General features: G+C 40.9%; 1 protein-coding gene across 1 annotated transcript in view; it reads right to left on the reverse strand.

Annotated features, from left to right (window-relative positions):
* Positions 1-17,506, reverse strand: part of IRAG1 (inositol 1,4,5-triphosphate receptor associated 1) — a 127,121-nt gene that overhangs the window by 18,719 nt on the left and 90,896 nt on the right. The window contains 7 exon segments of the mRNA XM_082683080.1: positions 434-498; positions 2,819-2,926; positions 3,461-3,510; positions 10,375-10,516; positions 11,861-11,992; positions 12,469-12,609; positions 15,042-15,072. Coding sequence (XP_082539206.1) covers positions 434-498; positions 2,819-2,926; positions 3,461-3,510; positions 10,375-10,516; positions 11,861-11,992; positions 12,469-12,609; positions 15,042-15,072 — 669 coding nt within the window.

The following is a 17,506-nucleotide window of genomic DNA, read 5'->3' on the forward strand; positions in this document are numbered from 1 at the left end:
CATTTGCCACAAGCTGCTGATAAAGTCAACATACAAAGTGAGCAGAAGCAAGCAAGGAAATCGTAGAGGCCGAGCTGGGGCTTGATATACTATACCTGGGAAAGCCCTACCTCTGAACTTACTATTTAAGCCCCTTCGAGTTGGGGATTTCTTGTATCTGTAGCCCAAAGAATCCTAACCAACAGAGAAGGTGTCTCTCTCCTCTAGGCTCTTCTGAGATTGAGGTACACTTGGACTCAGCCGTAGCATCTTCCTGGTCCAGACAGCAAACTGACTCTGAAATCTTTGTGGGTCTCAGGGTCCCTCTTATTTCCTTCCCTTAGAACTTAATTTGCTTTCCATCACATTTTGGGAGTGAGGATGGGAGGGAAAGTGACTTAGGGATAGTTTTCTCAGAGATCCCCAAAGTTAAGAGGAAGATAAACCAACTTACTTTTCCAAAAGTGCAGGCAGTGCTGAGGTGACCGGTAGGTTGCCTTTCCCATTGGGTGATTCTGACTAGATGAAAAACAGGAGACAGACAATTGAAGATGGGCTAGGAAGGAAGCAGTCAGAGCTGCTACGTTTCTAATGATACGGGGAGGGGACTGCTGCTATCTCAGCTCTTCTCCCACCACCATGGTTTCTGATCTGCTTCTGAACCCAGGCGTCGGGCCTTCCCTGTCATCCATTCCTTAGTGCCCCTTGAGGCCCATACAGCTTGCACCTTTTCCTTCCCCTCTTAAGTTTCCCCGAGTGAAGAATTTGTATTTTGACGCCCTATTCTTGAGCAGAGCCTCAGTTTTTCCTCAGTCCCAGGTTTACTGACTTGGACTAAATACCAGCAGGCCTCCTAGCAAACATAAGCCCATCACTGCCTTCGAGCTGTAGCCCCAAACATAATCCTCAGGAGAAGCCTGTCATTATTAAAACCCCAAGCCATAAGAAATGTCTTTATAATAAATTATATAAATATAATATGTAATATTATATTTATAAATATAATATATAAGTATAAAAAATAAACAATGAGGTACTTTTTTTTTTTTAATAACAGATTTGGTTTAAGAAATGGATCTGGTGAGTGCTGTGAAGTGTGTAAACCTGGTGATTCACAGACCTGTACCCCTGGGGATAAAAATATATGTTTATAAAAAATAAAAAATTAAAAAAAAAAAGTATCTCTTACAGATAAAAAAAAAAAAAAAAGAAATGGATCTCAATTCTGGCTGTACCTTAGAATCACTTAGAATCACCGATCCAATTCAGAATCTTGGGGTGAAGCCTGAGCAATGTTTTAGAAGTAACTTGTGTGATTTTAATGTATATCCCTGGTTGCCAATTTTTAGTCTAAAGGAATATACAGTTGACCCTTGAGCAACACGGGTTTGAACTATGTAGGTCTACTTATATACGGATTTTAAATATAGTACAATACTATAAATGTATTTTCTCTTCCTTATGATTTTCTTTTCTTTAACTTGCTTTATCATAAGAATACAATATATAATACATATAACATGCAAAATATGTATTAATTGACATGTTATTGGTACGTTTTCTGATCATCAGAAGTTTTGGGGGAGTCAAAAGTTATATGCAGATTTTCAGCTGCCTGGGGGTGGGTGCCCCTAACCCTTGCATTGTTCAAGAGCCAACTGCATATTTGAAAATAATATTCTTATATGTAGCATAGTACTGGAAATAGATCTATCAAACATACTAGCTAGCCCTTCCTAAGCTCCTTCAAAAAATTTTTTTTAAATTGGCTTGTTTTAGTGAGTGATTTGGGAATTTAGGATAATTTCATAGATGATTGAAAAAGAGGTGAAAGAAGCTATTGCTACCTACTGGAACAATAGAGCTTGAATCTACCTTACCTATTGCTTACACAATCAGATTGGCTTATAGAGTAGTGCTGCTCCTGGACAGAGAATAGAGAAGTAACTGAAGAAAGAATTAGAAAAGTTTTAAATAATATTAGCCAGATCCACAAAAGACTGGGATGTAGAAAATATTCTGCTATATAGGAACCAGGTATGTTTAAAATAATTGAAATGAAAATTTTATTCTGATTATTGGTGATAGATTATTATAGAAATATAAAAATGCATCAGGAAGAAAATAAAAATCACCCGTGGCTTTACCATTGCCCAGAGATAACTATTAATAGTTTTACGTATATTCTTCCAGAATTTGCTATGTCTACACATAGAAAAAATACTCTTCAAAAAAACCCTACAAAATAATTCTACTGTATATATTGTTTTTAATTCCTTTTTATTAATAATAAATTATGGACATATTTCATGTTATTTTTAACAACTGCACAGAAAGCCCTTTTTAGGGCTGTCTATATTTAACCAAGCTCTTATTAATGGGCAGTCTAGTAGTTTCATTTCTAAATGCTGCAATGAATAGATGCAGGGTAACAGTGGGTTTAAGAATTCAGGCCCTGGAATCAGAAACCCTACGGTTAAAAGCTCAGCCCTACCACTTACTATACAATGCAACCTTCAGATATTTAAATCCATTGCAGAGTGGGAAAAAAACCCACTAAACCCATCTTGGAGGATTTTGGTTTAAGCATGGAAGGAGATAACATTTCAAAGAACAGTCTTTGAGATGCCAGCACCTTTCTCAAGGATACGGAGTCTTCTCAGGGCAATGGAAGACATGGGGGCCTGGTCTATACTGAGCTTTTTTGAGCCCATATTCCAAAATCTGTGCTGGGAATTTCATCTCCTTATTGACCCTGCCCCCCACCTGGGTTACCCCATAGTAGTGAGTCTGAGGGAGAGGTTGAAAAGGGTTGGGAGGTAGGCATCATCATACTCACCATGGTGGGTAAGGAGGGGATGGGTGATGAGCTGGGAGTTTGGCTGGCAATGTTCAGGGCATTAAACTTGGGAACCACTGCAACACTGACCCTCCGGCGGGGCATGTTCTGTGGGAAAAGAAGTGACCAGGCCCACTGTCAGGGAGGCAGCAGCCACAGTTCAGAAAGGTCTGGAAAATGCCTACTAGTTTCTGATGCTATAATTACATTCACTGTATATTTTGGTTTTGGGTTAGTGATGGTGTTGAGGGTTCATGTGAAAAAATTGGCCAGAGTTGACCCAAGTTTTCTGTTAGTGGTGAGTGATTTCTCAAAATGTTCTTATTTTAGCTTATAGCTGAAAAAATTTGAACAGAAATGACTCCCAGTCTCTGGGTAACACCCTGGAAAGTATATGAAAAGGATAGGACTACACCAAGATTTATGCATCATTCCATGTTCATTTGGGGGATGGTATGATCAGGGAAACCATGAATAAGGGAAGGCTAACGGACGAACTAGCAAGTGTGGTAAGTCAAATTAGAGAATCTGTCTAGAGGTTCTCTTGACACCTGTGGATTCAAGGATGAATGGCTTTCTGGTGACTATGGAAACTTCTGTTGGAATCCCAGGGGAGCCCTGGTATTCCTTGAAAGTGCATACCTTTCCCAGTGTGAGGGACATGGATCGCGCTGTTCGAGGGACCCCATCTTCTGCAGCAAGAAGGAAAAGAGAAGAGAACTCAGGTAAGTTTTCAGAGTAGGCTCCAACAAAAAATGGGTAACCCAAAACTAAGCTGAGATAGTGATTCGTCAGAACTGACCCTCAAGTGTTAGTCCAAGAGCCTAGGTGTTGGGAACACTAAGTTTCCCACTGTCCCCTGAGACAATTATCTGCAAAGTGGGCTTTCTGTACAGAACTTTTATCTTAACTCCTCTGTGCACTATGAAAAGCCCATCTTGGACCTCATATCCACCTGACCCCACTGCACAGTCTCTGGTTATACCCTGGAGAGTGTGCAAAAAACTACTTGTAGCAATACCAAGGCTTAGTGGGTCATTTCTTGCTCATTTAAGAGATGTACAGTCAGGGAAATTATGAGCAGGGAAGGTACAGTATAAGTAGAGAATGGAAACTTGTTGACAGAGTGGTTTCAATAAGTCATCTATAAAACAATTTGGAACAAAGGAAACCAACACCCTGGGATTTTAATCTCCTTTATGCATACATTAAGTAATATAGTTTATATAAAATGTTTTGCAACAAAGAATACATTATATATTAATAAAGAAATTTTGTACCACATCTGGAGAATACTGCCACCAGAAAACACCAATATGTACAAAGAAAGGTTTTTAAAAGCTCAGTTTCAGTTTGATTAATATCATTTGGCTTATATATCTATTTATCCTTCTTATCCATGTATATTAGATGTGTTTCTTAAGAAACCCATAGCTAGCAGCGCCTGGGTGGCTCAGTTGTTAAGCGTCTGCCTTCGGCTCACGTCATGATCCCAGGGTCCTGGGACAGAGCCTTGCGTCGGGCTCTCTGCCCAATGGGAGGTCTGCTTCTCCCTCTCACATTCCCCCTGCTTGTGTTCCCTCTCTTGCTGTGTCTTCTATCAAATAAATAAATAAAATCTTTAAAAAGAAAGAAAGAAACACATGGCTAATTTTTCCCTTTTTATTTATCTCACTTCATTGATTTTTTCCCCTTCCCACCCTGCACATTAGTTTAGAAGTTGCACATTTTAATTCTAATCTTCAATTTTTTACACTAAACTACAAATTTTTATTTGCTTTGCTTAAAACCATATAGGAATCGCCAATCTTTTATTTCCTTTTAAAAATTTATTTAATTTTATTTAATCTTTTATTATGTTCAGCTAGCCACTGTATAGTGCATAATTAGTTTTTGATGCAGTGTTCAGTGATTCATTAATTAAGTATAACACCCAGTGCTCATCACAGCATGTGCTCTCCTTAATACCCAACACCCTGTTACCCTCTTCCCCTATCCGCCTCCCCTCTGAAACCCCCAGATTGTTTCTCAGGGTCCATAGTCTCTCATGGTTCATCTCATTCTCTTGATTTCTCCCCCTTTGGATATCCCTCCCTTCCCCTATGGTTCTCCATGCTATTGTTCATGTTCCACATATGAGTGAAACCATATGATAATTGTCTTTCTCTGCTTGACTTATTTCACTTAACATAATCCCCCCCAGTTCCATCCATGTCAGTACAAATGGTGGGTATTTTTCCTTTCTGATGGCTGAGTAGTATTTCATTGTTATTATTTAGTTCTAATCTTTAACGTGCCCACTTAAATTTGTGCTATGTTATGTGACTTTAAATTTTAAATTAATCAAGATTTCTATTTTTTTTCTTAATGAAACCTTAAAACAATAACTCCCTTGAATCTCAAATTATGCTTTTCAGTATTTTTGTTTCACTTTGTTTTGGTAATCCCATGTTATTATGACTGTTGTTTTATATAGTAAATGCTTATTTAGATTTACCCACATTTATAAATGTCTGATCATTCCTTCTTGCATCCTACTCTTTTTTTTAAAGATTTTATTTATTTATTTGACAGAGAGAGAGATCACAAGTAGGCAGAGAGTCAGACAGAGAGAGAGAGAAGCAGGCTCCCTGCTAAGCAAAGAGCCCGATGTGGGGCTCAATCTCAGGACCCTGAGATCATGACCTGAGCCGAATGCAGTGGCTTAATCCACTGAGCCACCCAGGTGCCCCATCTTTTTTTTTTTTTTATCTTAATCCCCGCCCCCCCCCACCCCGCCAAGTCCATCCTTACTTGTTCTTTTGGCAAGGATTTTTGAGAGGTAAATTTTCTCAGTTGTTCTCAAAATATTTTTACCTAGACTTCAAGCTTGCATCATAGTTTAGTTGGTTATATTTTCTCTAGGTTGACAGTTATTTTTTTCACAGCTGCTTGAAGACTTTAACGCCATTCTTTTTAAAATTCAGTTAATTAACATATAGTGTATTGTTAGTTTCAGAAGTAGAGTTCAGTGGTTCATCAGCCTTATTATAATACCTGGTGCTTATTACATCATGTGTCTCCCTTAATGTCCATCATCCAGTTATCCCATTCCCCTACCCCACTTCATTGTCTTTTGGTACTACTATTGCTATTGAGAATTATCAGTCTTTTGTAAATCCTCTCTCCTCTCTCTCCGGTTACTTTTAAAGTTTTCACTTTGCTTCGATGTGTTTTTATTTCTTCTTGGGATTCACTGTTCTTTCTGAATCCAATGATTCATGTCTGTCTTTAGTTTTGGGAAATTCTCAGATTTTGGAAAATCTTTTTGAGTATTTTCTCTTTCCCTCCTCTTGTAGATCTGCTAATAGATGCATTTGGAACTTTCTCATTTTATACTCTGTACCCATATCTTATAATACAATATTTTCTTTCATATTTTTAATCAGTTTATCCCTCTGAACTGCATTTTAGGCAACTTCTGAAAATCTATCTTCAGTTAACTAAATTTTCCCCTCAACTGTGCCCAATCTGATTTAAATGTTAAATGTTAGCAATCACTGAGAATATCAAAGACTGTTTTTAATGTCTGACTTACAGGGTTACAAAAATACATATTCTTAAAGTCTAATTAATAGGTAACCAAAAATAACACAAAATAAAAAATGGAAGGCAGTGTTTGAAGTTAAAAAAAAAATGTTATACCAGTAAGGTAGGTTATGCTTATTAATAAACAGCCCCATAAAAAACAGCCCCAAAGTTTTAGTCACTTATAACAATAAAGATTTAGTTCTTCCTTATGTTACATGTCCATTCTGGAGTAGTGATGATTGTCATCTGAAGAGGAAGAAACATGCGGTAATTCGCACACTAGTTCCTTCCTTCCTGCCTTCCTTCCTTCCTTCCTTCCTTCCTAAGATTTTATTTATTTGAGAGAAAGAGAAAGAGAGAGAGCACAAGCAGGGGGGCAGCAGAGGGAGAGGGAGAAGCAGACTCACTGCTGAGCAGGGAGCCCAATGATGGGGTTGATCCCAGGACCCTGGGATCATGACCTGAGCTGAGGCAGAGTCTTAACCAACTGAACCACCCAGGTGCCACTGCACACTAGTTTTTTAAAGGCCTCAACTCAAAGGTGACACATGTCCTTCTGCTCACATTTTATTTGCCAAATCACATGGCATCACCTAACTTCAAGGGAATAGAGAAGTGTGTCTGAAAGGAGAAATTTGGAATCTCCACTAGAATAATTACCACCACTATAGTACCTACCAACCTAAACTACTGAGTTTTTAATTTTCATGATTCTGTTCCTCATTTCTAGTTCTATTTTATTCTTTTTTGATAACTGTATTTTATTCTCATATTTTGATTCATTGTTTGATGCCTTTAGTAGTTTTTAAACATACCTTTAAAAAATTATCAGATTGTTTTATTTTCTGCAGTCCTTAGGATATAACCCTATTGTTTAGTGTGTCTGATGATTCTTGTTCAAGGTGGATGGTTTTCTTGTGTATTTTATAATTCTATACTGTAAAATCATCTTTAGTGAGGCTTCAGTGAGAGGAATCTAGTGTGCCCCGGGAGAAGGGTGTGCCTCTCCACAGTGGCTTTATGTTTGTTTCTGACAGTGTTCCTACAGACATCATTGTGATGTTCTTTACAGAGTCTCTGCATATTGCACCACAACTTCTGTCATGGCATACATTTTTCCTACGAGAAAGCAGAAAGTATTTTTCCTACGACAGGGTGAAATGGACTTCCCTGATTTGTGTCTCTGCTATTTGGCAACTGTTTTTTTCTTGTTTAAGTTCTGTCTAAAGATGCAGTCCTTGGAAAATCTTAACTGTGGGAGTCTCAAGTCAACTCTCTGTCATAGGTGTCCGAGATATCTCAGATTGCATGCAAGTGCAGAAGCTCAGCACCCAGATAACTGAAGCTGACTTGTGTCCCCAAGGAAGCTGCAGGTTTCAGTTCTCTTTTCTTTTCTTGTATCTGAGTATTTCAATTTCTTTTCCTGTAGATTCAGCTATTCTTTTAGACTAAAGCTTGCTTTATTTTATCCAGCAGAAATGTCTAAGTACTTGTGGTCAAGGAGTTTCAAGTTTTCCAGTCAGCCAAAATAGCAGAACCAGAAAATATTTTTTATATATTGTAGCATTCATACAAATGAATAAAATGCCAATTTTATAAGTGGGCAAAAGATATAACTAGAGAATTTATAAAAGTGGAACTTCAAATGTCCAGGAAACAATTGAAAAGGTAAAAAAAAATACAAATTAAAATGATGAGATAGAATCGTGGCTCATCAAAGTAAAAAATATTTTTAAAGGAAAGGACAAGAATCTCAATGGCACAATGAACTGAGCTGATATTTCCCATTAAATGGAAATATCAATGACTTATTTGAAAATAGTTTGCTTTAAGAGCCTTATAAAAATTTCTTTCCCCCAAGCCAGTATTTACACATCTAGAAATCCATCTTAAGGAAATAATTCAAAGTGTAAACAAACAGTGTTTCATATTCAGGAAAAAAAATGGATATTTTTAAATGTGTATAACCTTTCTTTAAATCAAAGTTATTTTTATTTCACTGTAGTCTTCAGAGCCTCAGGCATAGACAAAGATTGCTAGAGGTCATGTAAAGGCTTAAAAACTAACATTATTTGGGAATGGTCACAGGATATCCAATGGACACACCTGTTAGGTGGATGCTGGACCCTCTACATCAGACCAGGCTGAGAAAGAGTGGTATGGGAACAAATATCTGAAAAATATTTAGTCACCATTTAAGACTCAGCTACCATCTCCCTACATATTGTAAACACTTTCTCATGTCCCCAGACTGAATGTGGGACTCTGTGGTATGCTCCCTATAAAAATCTGCTTACTTTTGTCACTGGGCTGGTTATACTCCTTTGCCCTCTGCACCAGCTGGGAGTTCCTTTGGATCTCAGTCACCATGTGCCCTTTACTTCTATATTTAGTATCATGTGGGGGACAGCAAAGGAGTTCAATAAATATCTTTAGAATGAATGAATGAAACTCATGGGTAACTGTTCCTTTCATAAATCTTGGATACGACAGTTTACAACAGACCTTGCACCTTCCAGAGCAATAATGCAAGAGCTCACATATTACGATTTCTTTGGTGGCAACTTCCCCAACTCCCAGCACTGACAGAAACTAGTTTGCTGTAGGCCCAGATGCATGTGGGTCAGGAGTCTTGCTGCCAAGATCAAAAGCAGACAGTTGGGAGCATACGTACACTGCCTTTGGACTCTGGAAAGTGTCACTGATATTCCCCAGGAAACTTGTGAAACCTCCTGTTTATAAAGGTTCCTCCATCTGTTATACTTTCCCTCCTCCTGCTCTTGGTAACACGGATGTTTGCATTCCACAGGGATTCCTGTCACTAAAACGTCTGTTTTCTCCTGCTAAAACCATCCTCATCAGCCAGAGCCTAGACCCTGGTTCTCAAGGAGAGATCCTGGTCCAAGGCACCATCCTTCTCATGCTGGACTGCAGCAAGTGCCTCCAGACCTCAGTGTCTATACTCTCCTAATGTATTGTCTACTCTGAAGTCAGACAAATCTTCTGAAAATAGAATCTGACCATGTTAGATGGTATAAATTCACCAGCGTTTCCTCATAGCCTCAAGGACAAAGGCCCAAATTATTAGAATGACCTGGCATATGGCCCTGGCTTACCAAGGCTTACCTTCAAACTGTTATCATCACACTCCCAACACTGTAACCTCATCAAATTCTTTGTTCCATACCCTTTCCATTCCAAACCTACATCCTTGTCCACACTGTTTCCTCTACTTGGGGTCTATTTCCCCCTTGCCTGGAGAATGCCTATTTTTACTTTGAAAAACTGCCCAGATGCCATCCCTCTGTAAAATCTTCCTTGACTCCTTCAGGAAGAATCACCTCTGTGCTCCTATAGCAATTGTACAGAACACTTTTAAAAGAGTTTCTTTAAAACATTTGTCTTGCCCATGAGTCTGCTATTTATCTCAGGAATATTTCTTTTAGCCAGGATCTCATGCCATTCCCACTGCCCAGGTTCATCTCTCACCTGGACTATTGTAATAGCAGCTTTGTGGGTTTCCCTGTCTCTGGCTCTGTCCCACTAATGTAACTTCCACACTGTAATGAGGGAACATTCTAAACTCCGTGTGTGAACTTAAATATTTGGTTGGATCCCTAATACTTTCTAGGATAAGGCCTAAATTCCTTAGTATGTATTCCAAAACACAAAGACTGTAAGGTCTGGGGTCTGTCCTTCTCATAAAGTAGAGAGAGCTCTTATAGCCTATGGCTTCATATCAGTGGTCAACTGCTGTGGTTTATTGTGTCAGGAGTTGCTTTGGGACTATTCTTGTTTCCTGCTTCTTGGTCCCTAGTCTCACCTGAACAGCTGCTGTGAGGCCCATATGGGCAGCACTGGGCAAGGACAATGAGCCTTGCTCAACTAGAACACCTCAGGTTGCATTGATGGATGTGATCCTGGCCTAGAGCCATCAGGGACCCACACTGCGGGGCCAAGATGGGGGCAGGAGCCCAGTTCCTTACCAGAGGGGCCACAGCTGCGGCTTGAGTTCTGATTTGCAAGTTTTTTAAACTCCATGAGCTCTGCATGGTCTTTCTCATATGTTCTCTTCAGATTCTCCACATACTGCATCATTACCTCTGTTGCCTTTGACATGCGCTTTTCCTGCAGGAAAGGAGAGCGTGAGCACACAGGGCAATTGGAAGAAAGGCTTGTTGGCACTTGTTTGCTCTGAGCTAACCTGTGGGCTGGAAGAATTAAAAGGACACAATTAAAAGATGCAGCTCTGCCCTCTAAGGGTTTGCTGTCTGTGATGTGAGCTGAGGGAGGGGGATTCAGGCACTTGCTCTCACGGAGGACAAGAATAAGCACAGCCACAATGCCTCAGGAGATGAGAGGTAGGAAAGTCCTCTATGTTGAGAGAATGGGTCAGGGAAGCTTCCAATGGAGGTAGCCATTGGAACACAGAGAGCTCAGTAAATGGCCTGAGGTCACACAGTGAATCCTGATGGAGCCAAGATTGGGCTCCCTTTGTTGCTTCTCCAGTCAGAGTGACTTCCTGGGTGTGCTGCTGAGTCAGGTGCCCTTTCCCCGGAAGAACACAGGGGTGGGACCGCCCAGTGGCTTGTTCTTCCTTCATTCGACAAGAACTGCTCTAGGCTCTGTCCCAGGAACACCCTGCTGATGTAACCAGTGCAGCATAACAGGTGAGCACCGTCCTAGCAGCAGTGATAATAACATCTAGGCGCTTAGCAAATATTATGGTAAGCCAATATAACAGACGCTATCATCATCTGCATTGGCTGGAGAAATTGGAACACAGAGAGCTCAATAAATGGCCTGAGGTCACACAGTGAATCCTGATGGAGCCAAGATTGGGCTTAGGCAGTCTGATCTCATGACACCATCCTGGATCAGGGTGGTGCCCTGTGTGTTTCAGGACTTCAAAGTGGCTAAGAGGGAGCAAAACCTGGGTCTGCATCCCAGCTGTGCCACACACTAGTGCTATTACCTTTCTGAAGCTTCGTGTCTTTGTGGGGAAAAGATATTTACAGAGTTGCTGGGAGGATTAAATGAAACAAAGCAGTTTTTCCTAAAAGCATATTTGCCAAATACTAGTTCCATGGAAGTTGAATAGGTATTTTGTGGTTCTTCAGTCAGATACGTTTAGGAAACATACAGGTAGTTTTAAATAGGCTTCTTCGCTATAGGTGTTCTCAAAGCCTTGATGGTGCAATATGTGTCAGAAATTTCCAAGAAAAGAAGGTAGTAGGCAGCAATTTGCAAACTTACATGTTCACAGAAAGCCTTTCCCAAGGAACACCTCAAGGGTTTAGAGGTCCACCAGAAATACCTTAATAAAACACAATAATGTACACAGGATGTCTGGCACAGAGGAAGCCGTCAGTAAGTGGGATCTCTAGTTGTCATTGCTTACATTACATTCGTGCTCTAGTTACTGTGGGCAGAGCTGAGCTAGTCAGATGGCTGGGAGCTGAAGAGGCTCACCTGCCGGACGGCCCCCACCATCTCAGCTCGGCTGGAGAGGCGTGCAGCCAAGCGGTGCAAGACAGCAATATCCTCCAGCAGCTTCTGGTAGGTCTCTCGGTGCTCACAGTGGTGCCATAGTGAAGCTGAGGACTGGGAAGTGAGAAGGAACATCAGCTGGGGTCCATACCAAGACTTGACTTGAGCTGTCACAAGACAAGCCCTGGTCCTCATCCTGGCTGAAAAGAGTGGCCTCTGTAGGGTCTGGGCTACACCTTCTGGGGATTGAAAAGCCCAGTGTGGATACTCTATACCTGACTGACATGAAAGAAGAGAATCACATCCAGGTCTCTAGTTCCTAAGGAGCTCCTTTTGCCATCCCAGGTCACCTAGCCTACTCTTGAGAAGCTTCCAAGGACTCAGAGGCCTTATTCACAGCCCCCAAGGTAACCAGGCCTTCAGGTCTCTGCCTTAGTTCCTCCAAGCTCTCTGAGGAAGACTCTCTCTGGCTCAGAGCCTTGGCCTGATTTCTCATGTCAGGATACTCTACTTGTTGACTGAGTAAATCAGGACACCTGGCATAGCCCTGGGAGACAGTCAAGGATTCCCCCATCAGGATCCACAATTACCGTGATGGAAGCTTTGAAGTTTTCCAGTTCCTTCTCTGTGTTCTCCTCTGTTAGGTTGCGTTCCCTTTCAGCCTGGTTAATTCTAGATTCCAGAGTGTAGCTGTCATTTCTAAAGGCCAAGGACAGTTGTACAAACACATTCTGTTGGGAACAAGAGTGTAGGAGAGATGCTAGGAGGAATTATTACAGGGAACAAGGTCACAGGTGTGTTTCTTGCATGAGCGTTTTACATCAGCTCCTGGAGACAGTCACCAAAACAGCTGCATACAAGTGAAATTCTCCTTTCATAGTAAACTGCACAAAAGATGATGAAATAGTAACCTGAGGTCCATGCTAGGTCCTTTCCAGAACCAGAAGACCAAATGCATTTTACTGAAAAACAGTAAATTTACTTACATTTTACTGAAAAAGAATAACACTTTGCTTTTTCTTGTTATTTTCAAGAAAATAACATCCTGTATTTAGGTTTAGGTAAACTCAGCCCAACATAGCTGATTGTGAAGCAGTTTCGATTCATGCTAGGATTTCTTACACATGCGTTTTGGAGGTTTTGCATGGAACCACTGTATTTAAAGAAACTCCATTTAAAATATAAGCACTGTTGACTTAAAGCAAATTTCAACCAGCATCTTGTCTGAGTATTATAAATCCTGCACAGAAAGCAGCTTTAAGAAGCTGCAAGGATATTAAAGACATAAAGGTATGATTCTGTTAGGAGAAGTTTTCTGGAACAAATATTCCATGCCAAAAATACGGGATGCATGAATGAAACTTTGCAAGGTGGACTGAGCAAACATGAAACTCCTGGCATGATAGGAAACTACCGGGGAGGAGAAATAAACAGATGGACTCTACACAGGAAGAAGCAATGGCTTTCATTTTTACGCCATTCGTTGCCCTGAGTCAAGTGGTAGAAGATTTACACCCTTGGGGTGAGCTAACACTGTCTGATCTTCTGAGTTCATGTAATATGGCCTACAGTGGGTAGACATCTTCAGACAGAACTAAAGGCCTTGAACTGACCCAATAACAACAATGATGGCAACCCTGGAAGCTACTCCTCATTAAGCATGTACAAATATGCTAGCACTGCTATGAGTTCTGTGCACCTTGACTCATTTACTCCGCAAAAAGCATTTGCAATAGGAACTGTTGTGGTCACTTTGTGGGTAAAGAGACTGAGACCAGAGGGGTCATTAACTTGTTCAAGGTGACATGAAGTAGTAGAACCAGGATTCAAATATTACACTACTTGATTTCAAAGCCTGTGCTGTTGTTACCATGCTGAACACTAATTGTGTCAGTACACACCGGCAGATAGAAGCTGGTCATTAAACAAACTGCCCATAGCCCATTTTCACCGGTGTCAGTGGGTGGGGATTTTCTGTCCTACCCAAGCCTCAGTCCAGTCAAGTTTATCAATAATGTTCAATGTTTATTTTTCTATACCTGAGTTGTCCCCTTCATGGCAGTGTGATATAGAGAGAGTCCTGTATTTAGTTAGAATATTTGGGTCTAAATGTTGGTTCTGCTAAGCACTGGGTCTGGGACCTTGGGTAAATTAGTTCATCACTTGATTTCGTCCTTTGTTCTAATTCCTGCTCTACCAACTTCACTGAGCTGATTGGAGGATCTGTTGAAAGGATGGATGTGAGTGTGTGATGAACTAAGTGCAATATCTGTGTACAAGGTAATTGTTACTGTCTCTGGGAGACATTTCACATTGTGTGTCTTCCTCTACTTGTCCAGTCCACTGGGTCTCAGAAAGGGAATATTCATCTTCTTATGGTCAGTGGCAAACAATGCTACAAAGACTTTTAAAACCTTTTAACCTCCCAACCTGGAGTAAAAGATTCTGGACTCATTCAGGTTCTTACCCTCTTCCTTCTATCAACTCCAACCTAATTTCTTAGAAACAAACTAGGTGCTGGCATCAGAGGTCCTCACTACCTTACCACCTCACCTGGGATGCACTGTCTTTGTCCATCTCCCCTACCCCCTCACCAGAATGAAATGCAGAGAAGTTCCTCTCAGCTCACCCACCAACCCCATTGGGATAGCATCTCTACAGAGACAAGGAGACCCCAAGGGGAGTAAAGGAGGAATCAGGGAAGGCTGATGAGCTGACAGCACAGCTTCCTACCTTGGCTGAGCTACCTTCCTTGTGTCTGGAACCCTCAGAAGGGAAGTACCTTCTTCCTCTGGACCAAAGTTTAAAACTTGAAATCTGACCATCTGTGATTAATTTTGAAATAAATTTGGTTCAATTCTGCAGCCTCTCAGTAACTTTGCATTTCTAAGTCATATTTTTAAAGAGCATAAACCATTCTTGAAGAAGTGTAGAATTTCCAGCTACCTTCTCATTTCTGACCAAATTTGCCAGAATCTTCCATCACCTGGGGTGGGAGTCTCAGCATTTCAGTAGGGCTGATCACAATTTCCATATTATCCCACAATCACACATTCTCATTTTTGTACAAAATTGTCAGGGGCAGAGGCCAGAAAATGGAATGTTTTCGATAAACCCAGTCAAGCTTAGGCACTAAATTTCATAAAGCACTGGAATCACTTACCTCAACTTCCTTTTCGGTGAGTGGAGGGGCACTGTGAAAAAGAAAAGACATGCAAATGAACTATATCCAACCTATGAAATAAAACCAAAAAGTGACTTTGAACAACCAGCAGACCATGTCTTTCCAGGAATGTAGTAAGAAGAATTGGTCAGTTGGAAAAGATGCAGGGTACCCTTTGTGTGAGCTCTGTAATCACAAGACATTTGCCCAGATATGGACTCTTACAGAGGAAGGGTGGTAGAAAATATTAGATCTTGGCATCAGTCCTCCATCAGCACCCACTACTCTCTGTGACTTCAGATAAGTTATTTAAATTTGCTCATCTGTAAAATGGGAATAATATCTACCTTGTATATATACACACGTATATATAGATATATGTGTATATATTCACACATATATGACACACATGTGTTTATGTATGCATACATGTGTAAATGTGTGTGTGTGTATACATGACATCCACACTGAGTAGGCATTCAGGAGATGCTAGCTGCTGTTATAACTAACTCACGGGCTTATTGTGAAGACTTAGTAAGAGAATGCATGTGCTACATACTTTATAAACTGTACACATCTGAGTAGTCTTCATAATTTTTTCAGGCCTACCCTGGTCTGTAAAGCCTGACCCTTCTGTCTCTGAGAGTTATGACAAGAGTGCGTTTGGGCCAGAGAATACAAGGTAGGAAAAGGTGCCCAGAGTCCTTCTCTACAGTGAGAACCTCCTCTGATGGTTGGAATTAGAGACCAGGCAAGAAAGTCCCAGCCCCTACACAGGGATCATTCTGAGAGGTTCCTCTTCATGTGCGATGCGCACATTTAGCAGTCCTTTTTTCTGCATGCTCACTCTGCCTCTGCTGCTCTTGCTGTTGACTAAAGCTAGTCCTGTTCTGAAACCCAGACAATGTAAATAATGCACAGGCCCTTTCCTGTGCTGGGGTGGAAGGACTGGGAGGGGTCCTACCAGCGTCATAGGACTTGGCAACAGAGCACGCCATCGATAAGATTCTCAGGAAACACAGCTTCCTCCTTTTGACGGGTGTGAAGGGACCCCAAGAGCAAAGGTAGGGGTCAGTTATCTCTGCAAGGGGCTGGTTCTCACCCCTGACAAAGGACTGTGAGAGCCTTCCTGTGAGGATGAGGCAACAAGACCCCATGGTCATCAAGTCAGCAGAGTACAGAGCATGGAACAAACAACTGCAAAGATGTTTGATGCTGTATTACAATGCTTGTCACAACCCCACCCATCAGGCGCTTTCCTCTGTGGGCCAGCCAACATAATCTTGATTGTCATATAGAGCACATATTGCTTTAAACGAATTTATCAGATGTTGCTCAGCTTGCCTTTGACTCCTGGCTTTATTTGGATAGTACATGAAATATACATATTTTCATTATTAACCAAACTTACTATTTTGATAATTCAGTTTCTGCTTTTCTTCTATAAAACACATTTTTTTTTTCAAAATGTGCAAAGAAAGCCCTGAGGACTCAAGGAGGTATGATTTAAGTTAAAAAAAAAAAAAAAAAGGCCACATAACATGGTCAGCTCCTGATACAGAAAGCGCTTTTTTTTTTTTTGCCTATTTTTTAAAAATTTCTTTTCAGCATAACAGTATTCATTGTTTTTGCACCACACCCAGTGCTCCATGCAACCCATGCCCTCTCTAATACCCACCACCTGGTACCCCGACCTCCCACCCCCCACCCCTTCAAAACCCTCAGATTGTTTTTCAGAGTCCATAGTCTCTCATGGTTCACCTCCCCTTCCAATTTCCCTCAACTCCCTTCTCCTCTCCATCTCCCCTTGTCCTCCATGCTATTTGTTATGTTCCACAAGTAAGTGAAACCATATGATAATTGACTCTCTCTGCTTGACTTATTTCACTCAGCATAATCTCTTCCAGTCCCGTCCATGTTGCTACAAAAGTTGGGTATTCATCCTTTCTGATGGAGGCATAAAACTCCATAGAGTATATGGACCACATCTTCCTGATCCACTCGTCCATTGAAGGGCATCTTGGTTCTTTCCGCAGTTTGGCGACCATGGCCATTGCTGCTATAAACATTGGGGTACAGATGGCCCTTCTTTTCACTACATCTGTATCTTTGGGGTAAATACCCAGTAGTGCAATGGCAGGGTCATAGGGAAGCTCTATTTTTCATTTCTTGAGGAATCTCCACACTGTTCTCCAAAGTGGTTGCACCAACTTGCATTCCCACCAACAGTGTAAGAGGGTTCCCCTTTTTCCACATCCTCTCCAACACATGTTGTTTCCTGTCTTGCTAATTTTGGCCATTCTAACTGGTGTAAGGTGATATCTCAATGTGGTTTTAATTTGAATCTCCCTGATGGCTAGTGATAATGAACATTTTTCATGTGTTTGATAGCCATTTGTATGTCTTCATTGGAGAAGTGTCTGTTCATATCTTCTGTCCATTTTTTTAATATGATTGTCTGTTTT

This window comes from Mustela nivalis, assembly GCF_964662115.1.
Source record: "Mustela nivalis genome assembly, chromosome: 9".
In the NCBI taxonomy this organism is placed as follows: Eukaryota; Metazoa; Chordata; class Mammalia; order Carnivora; family Mustelidae; genus Mustela; species Mustela nivalis.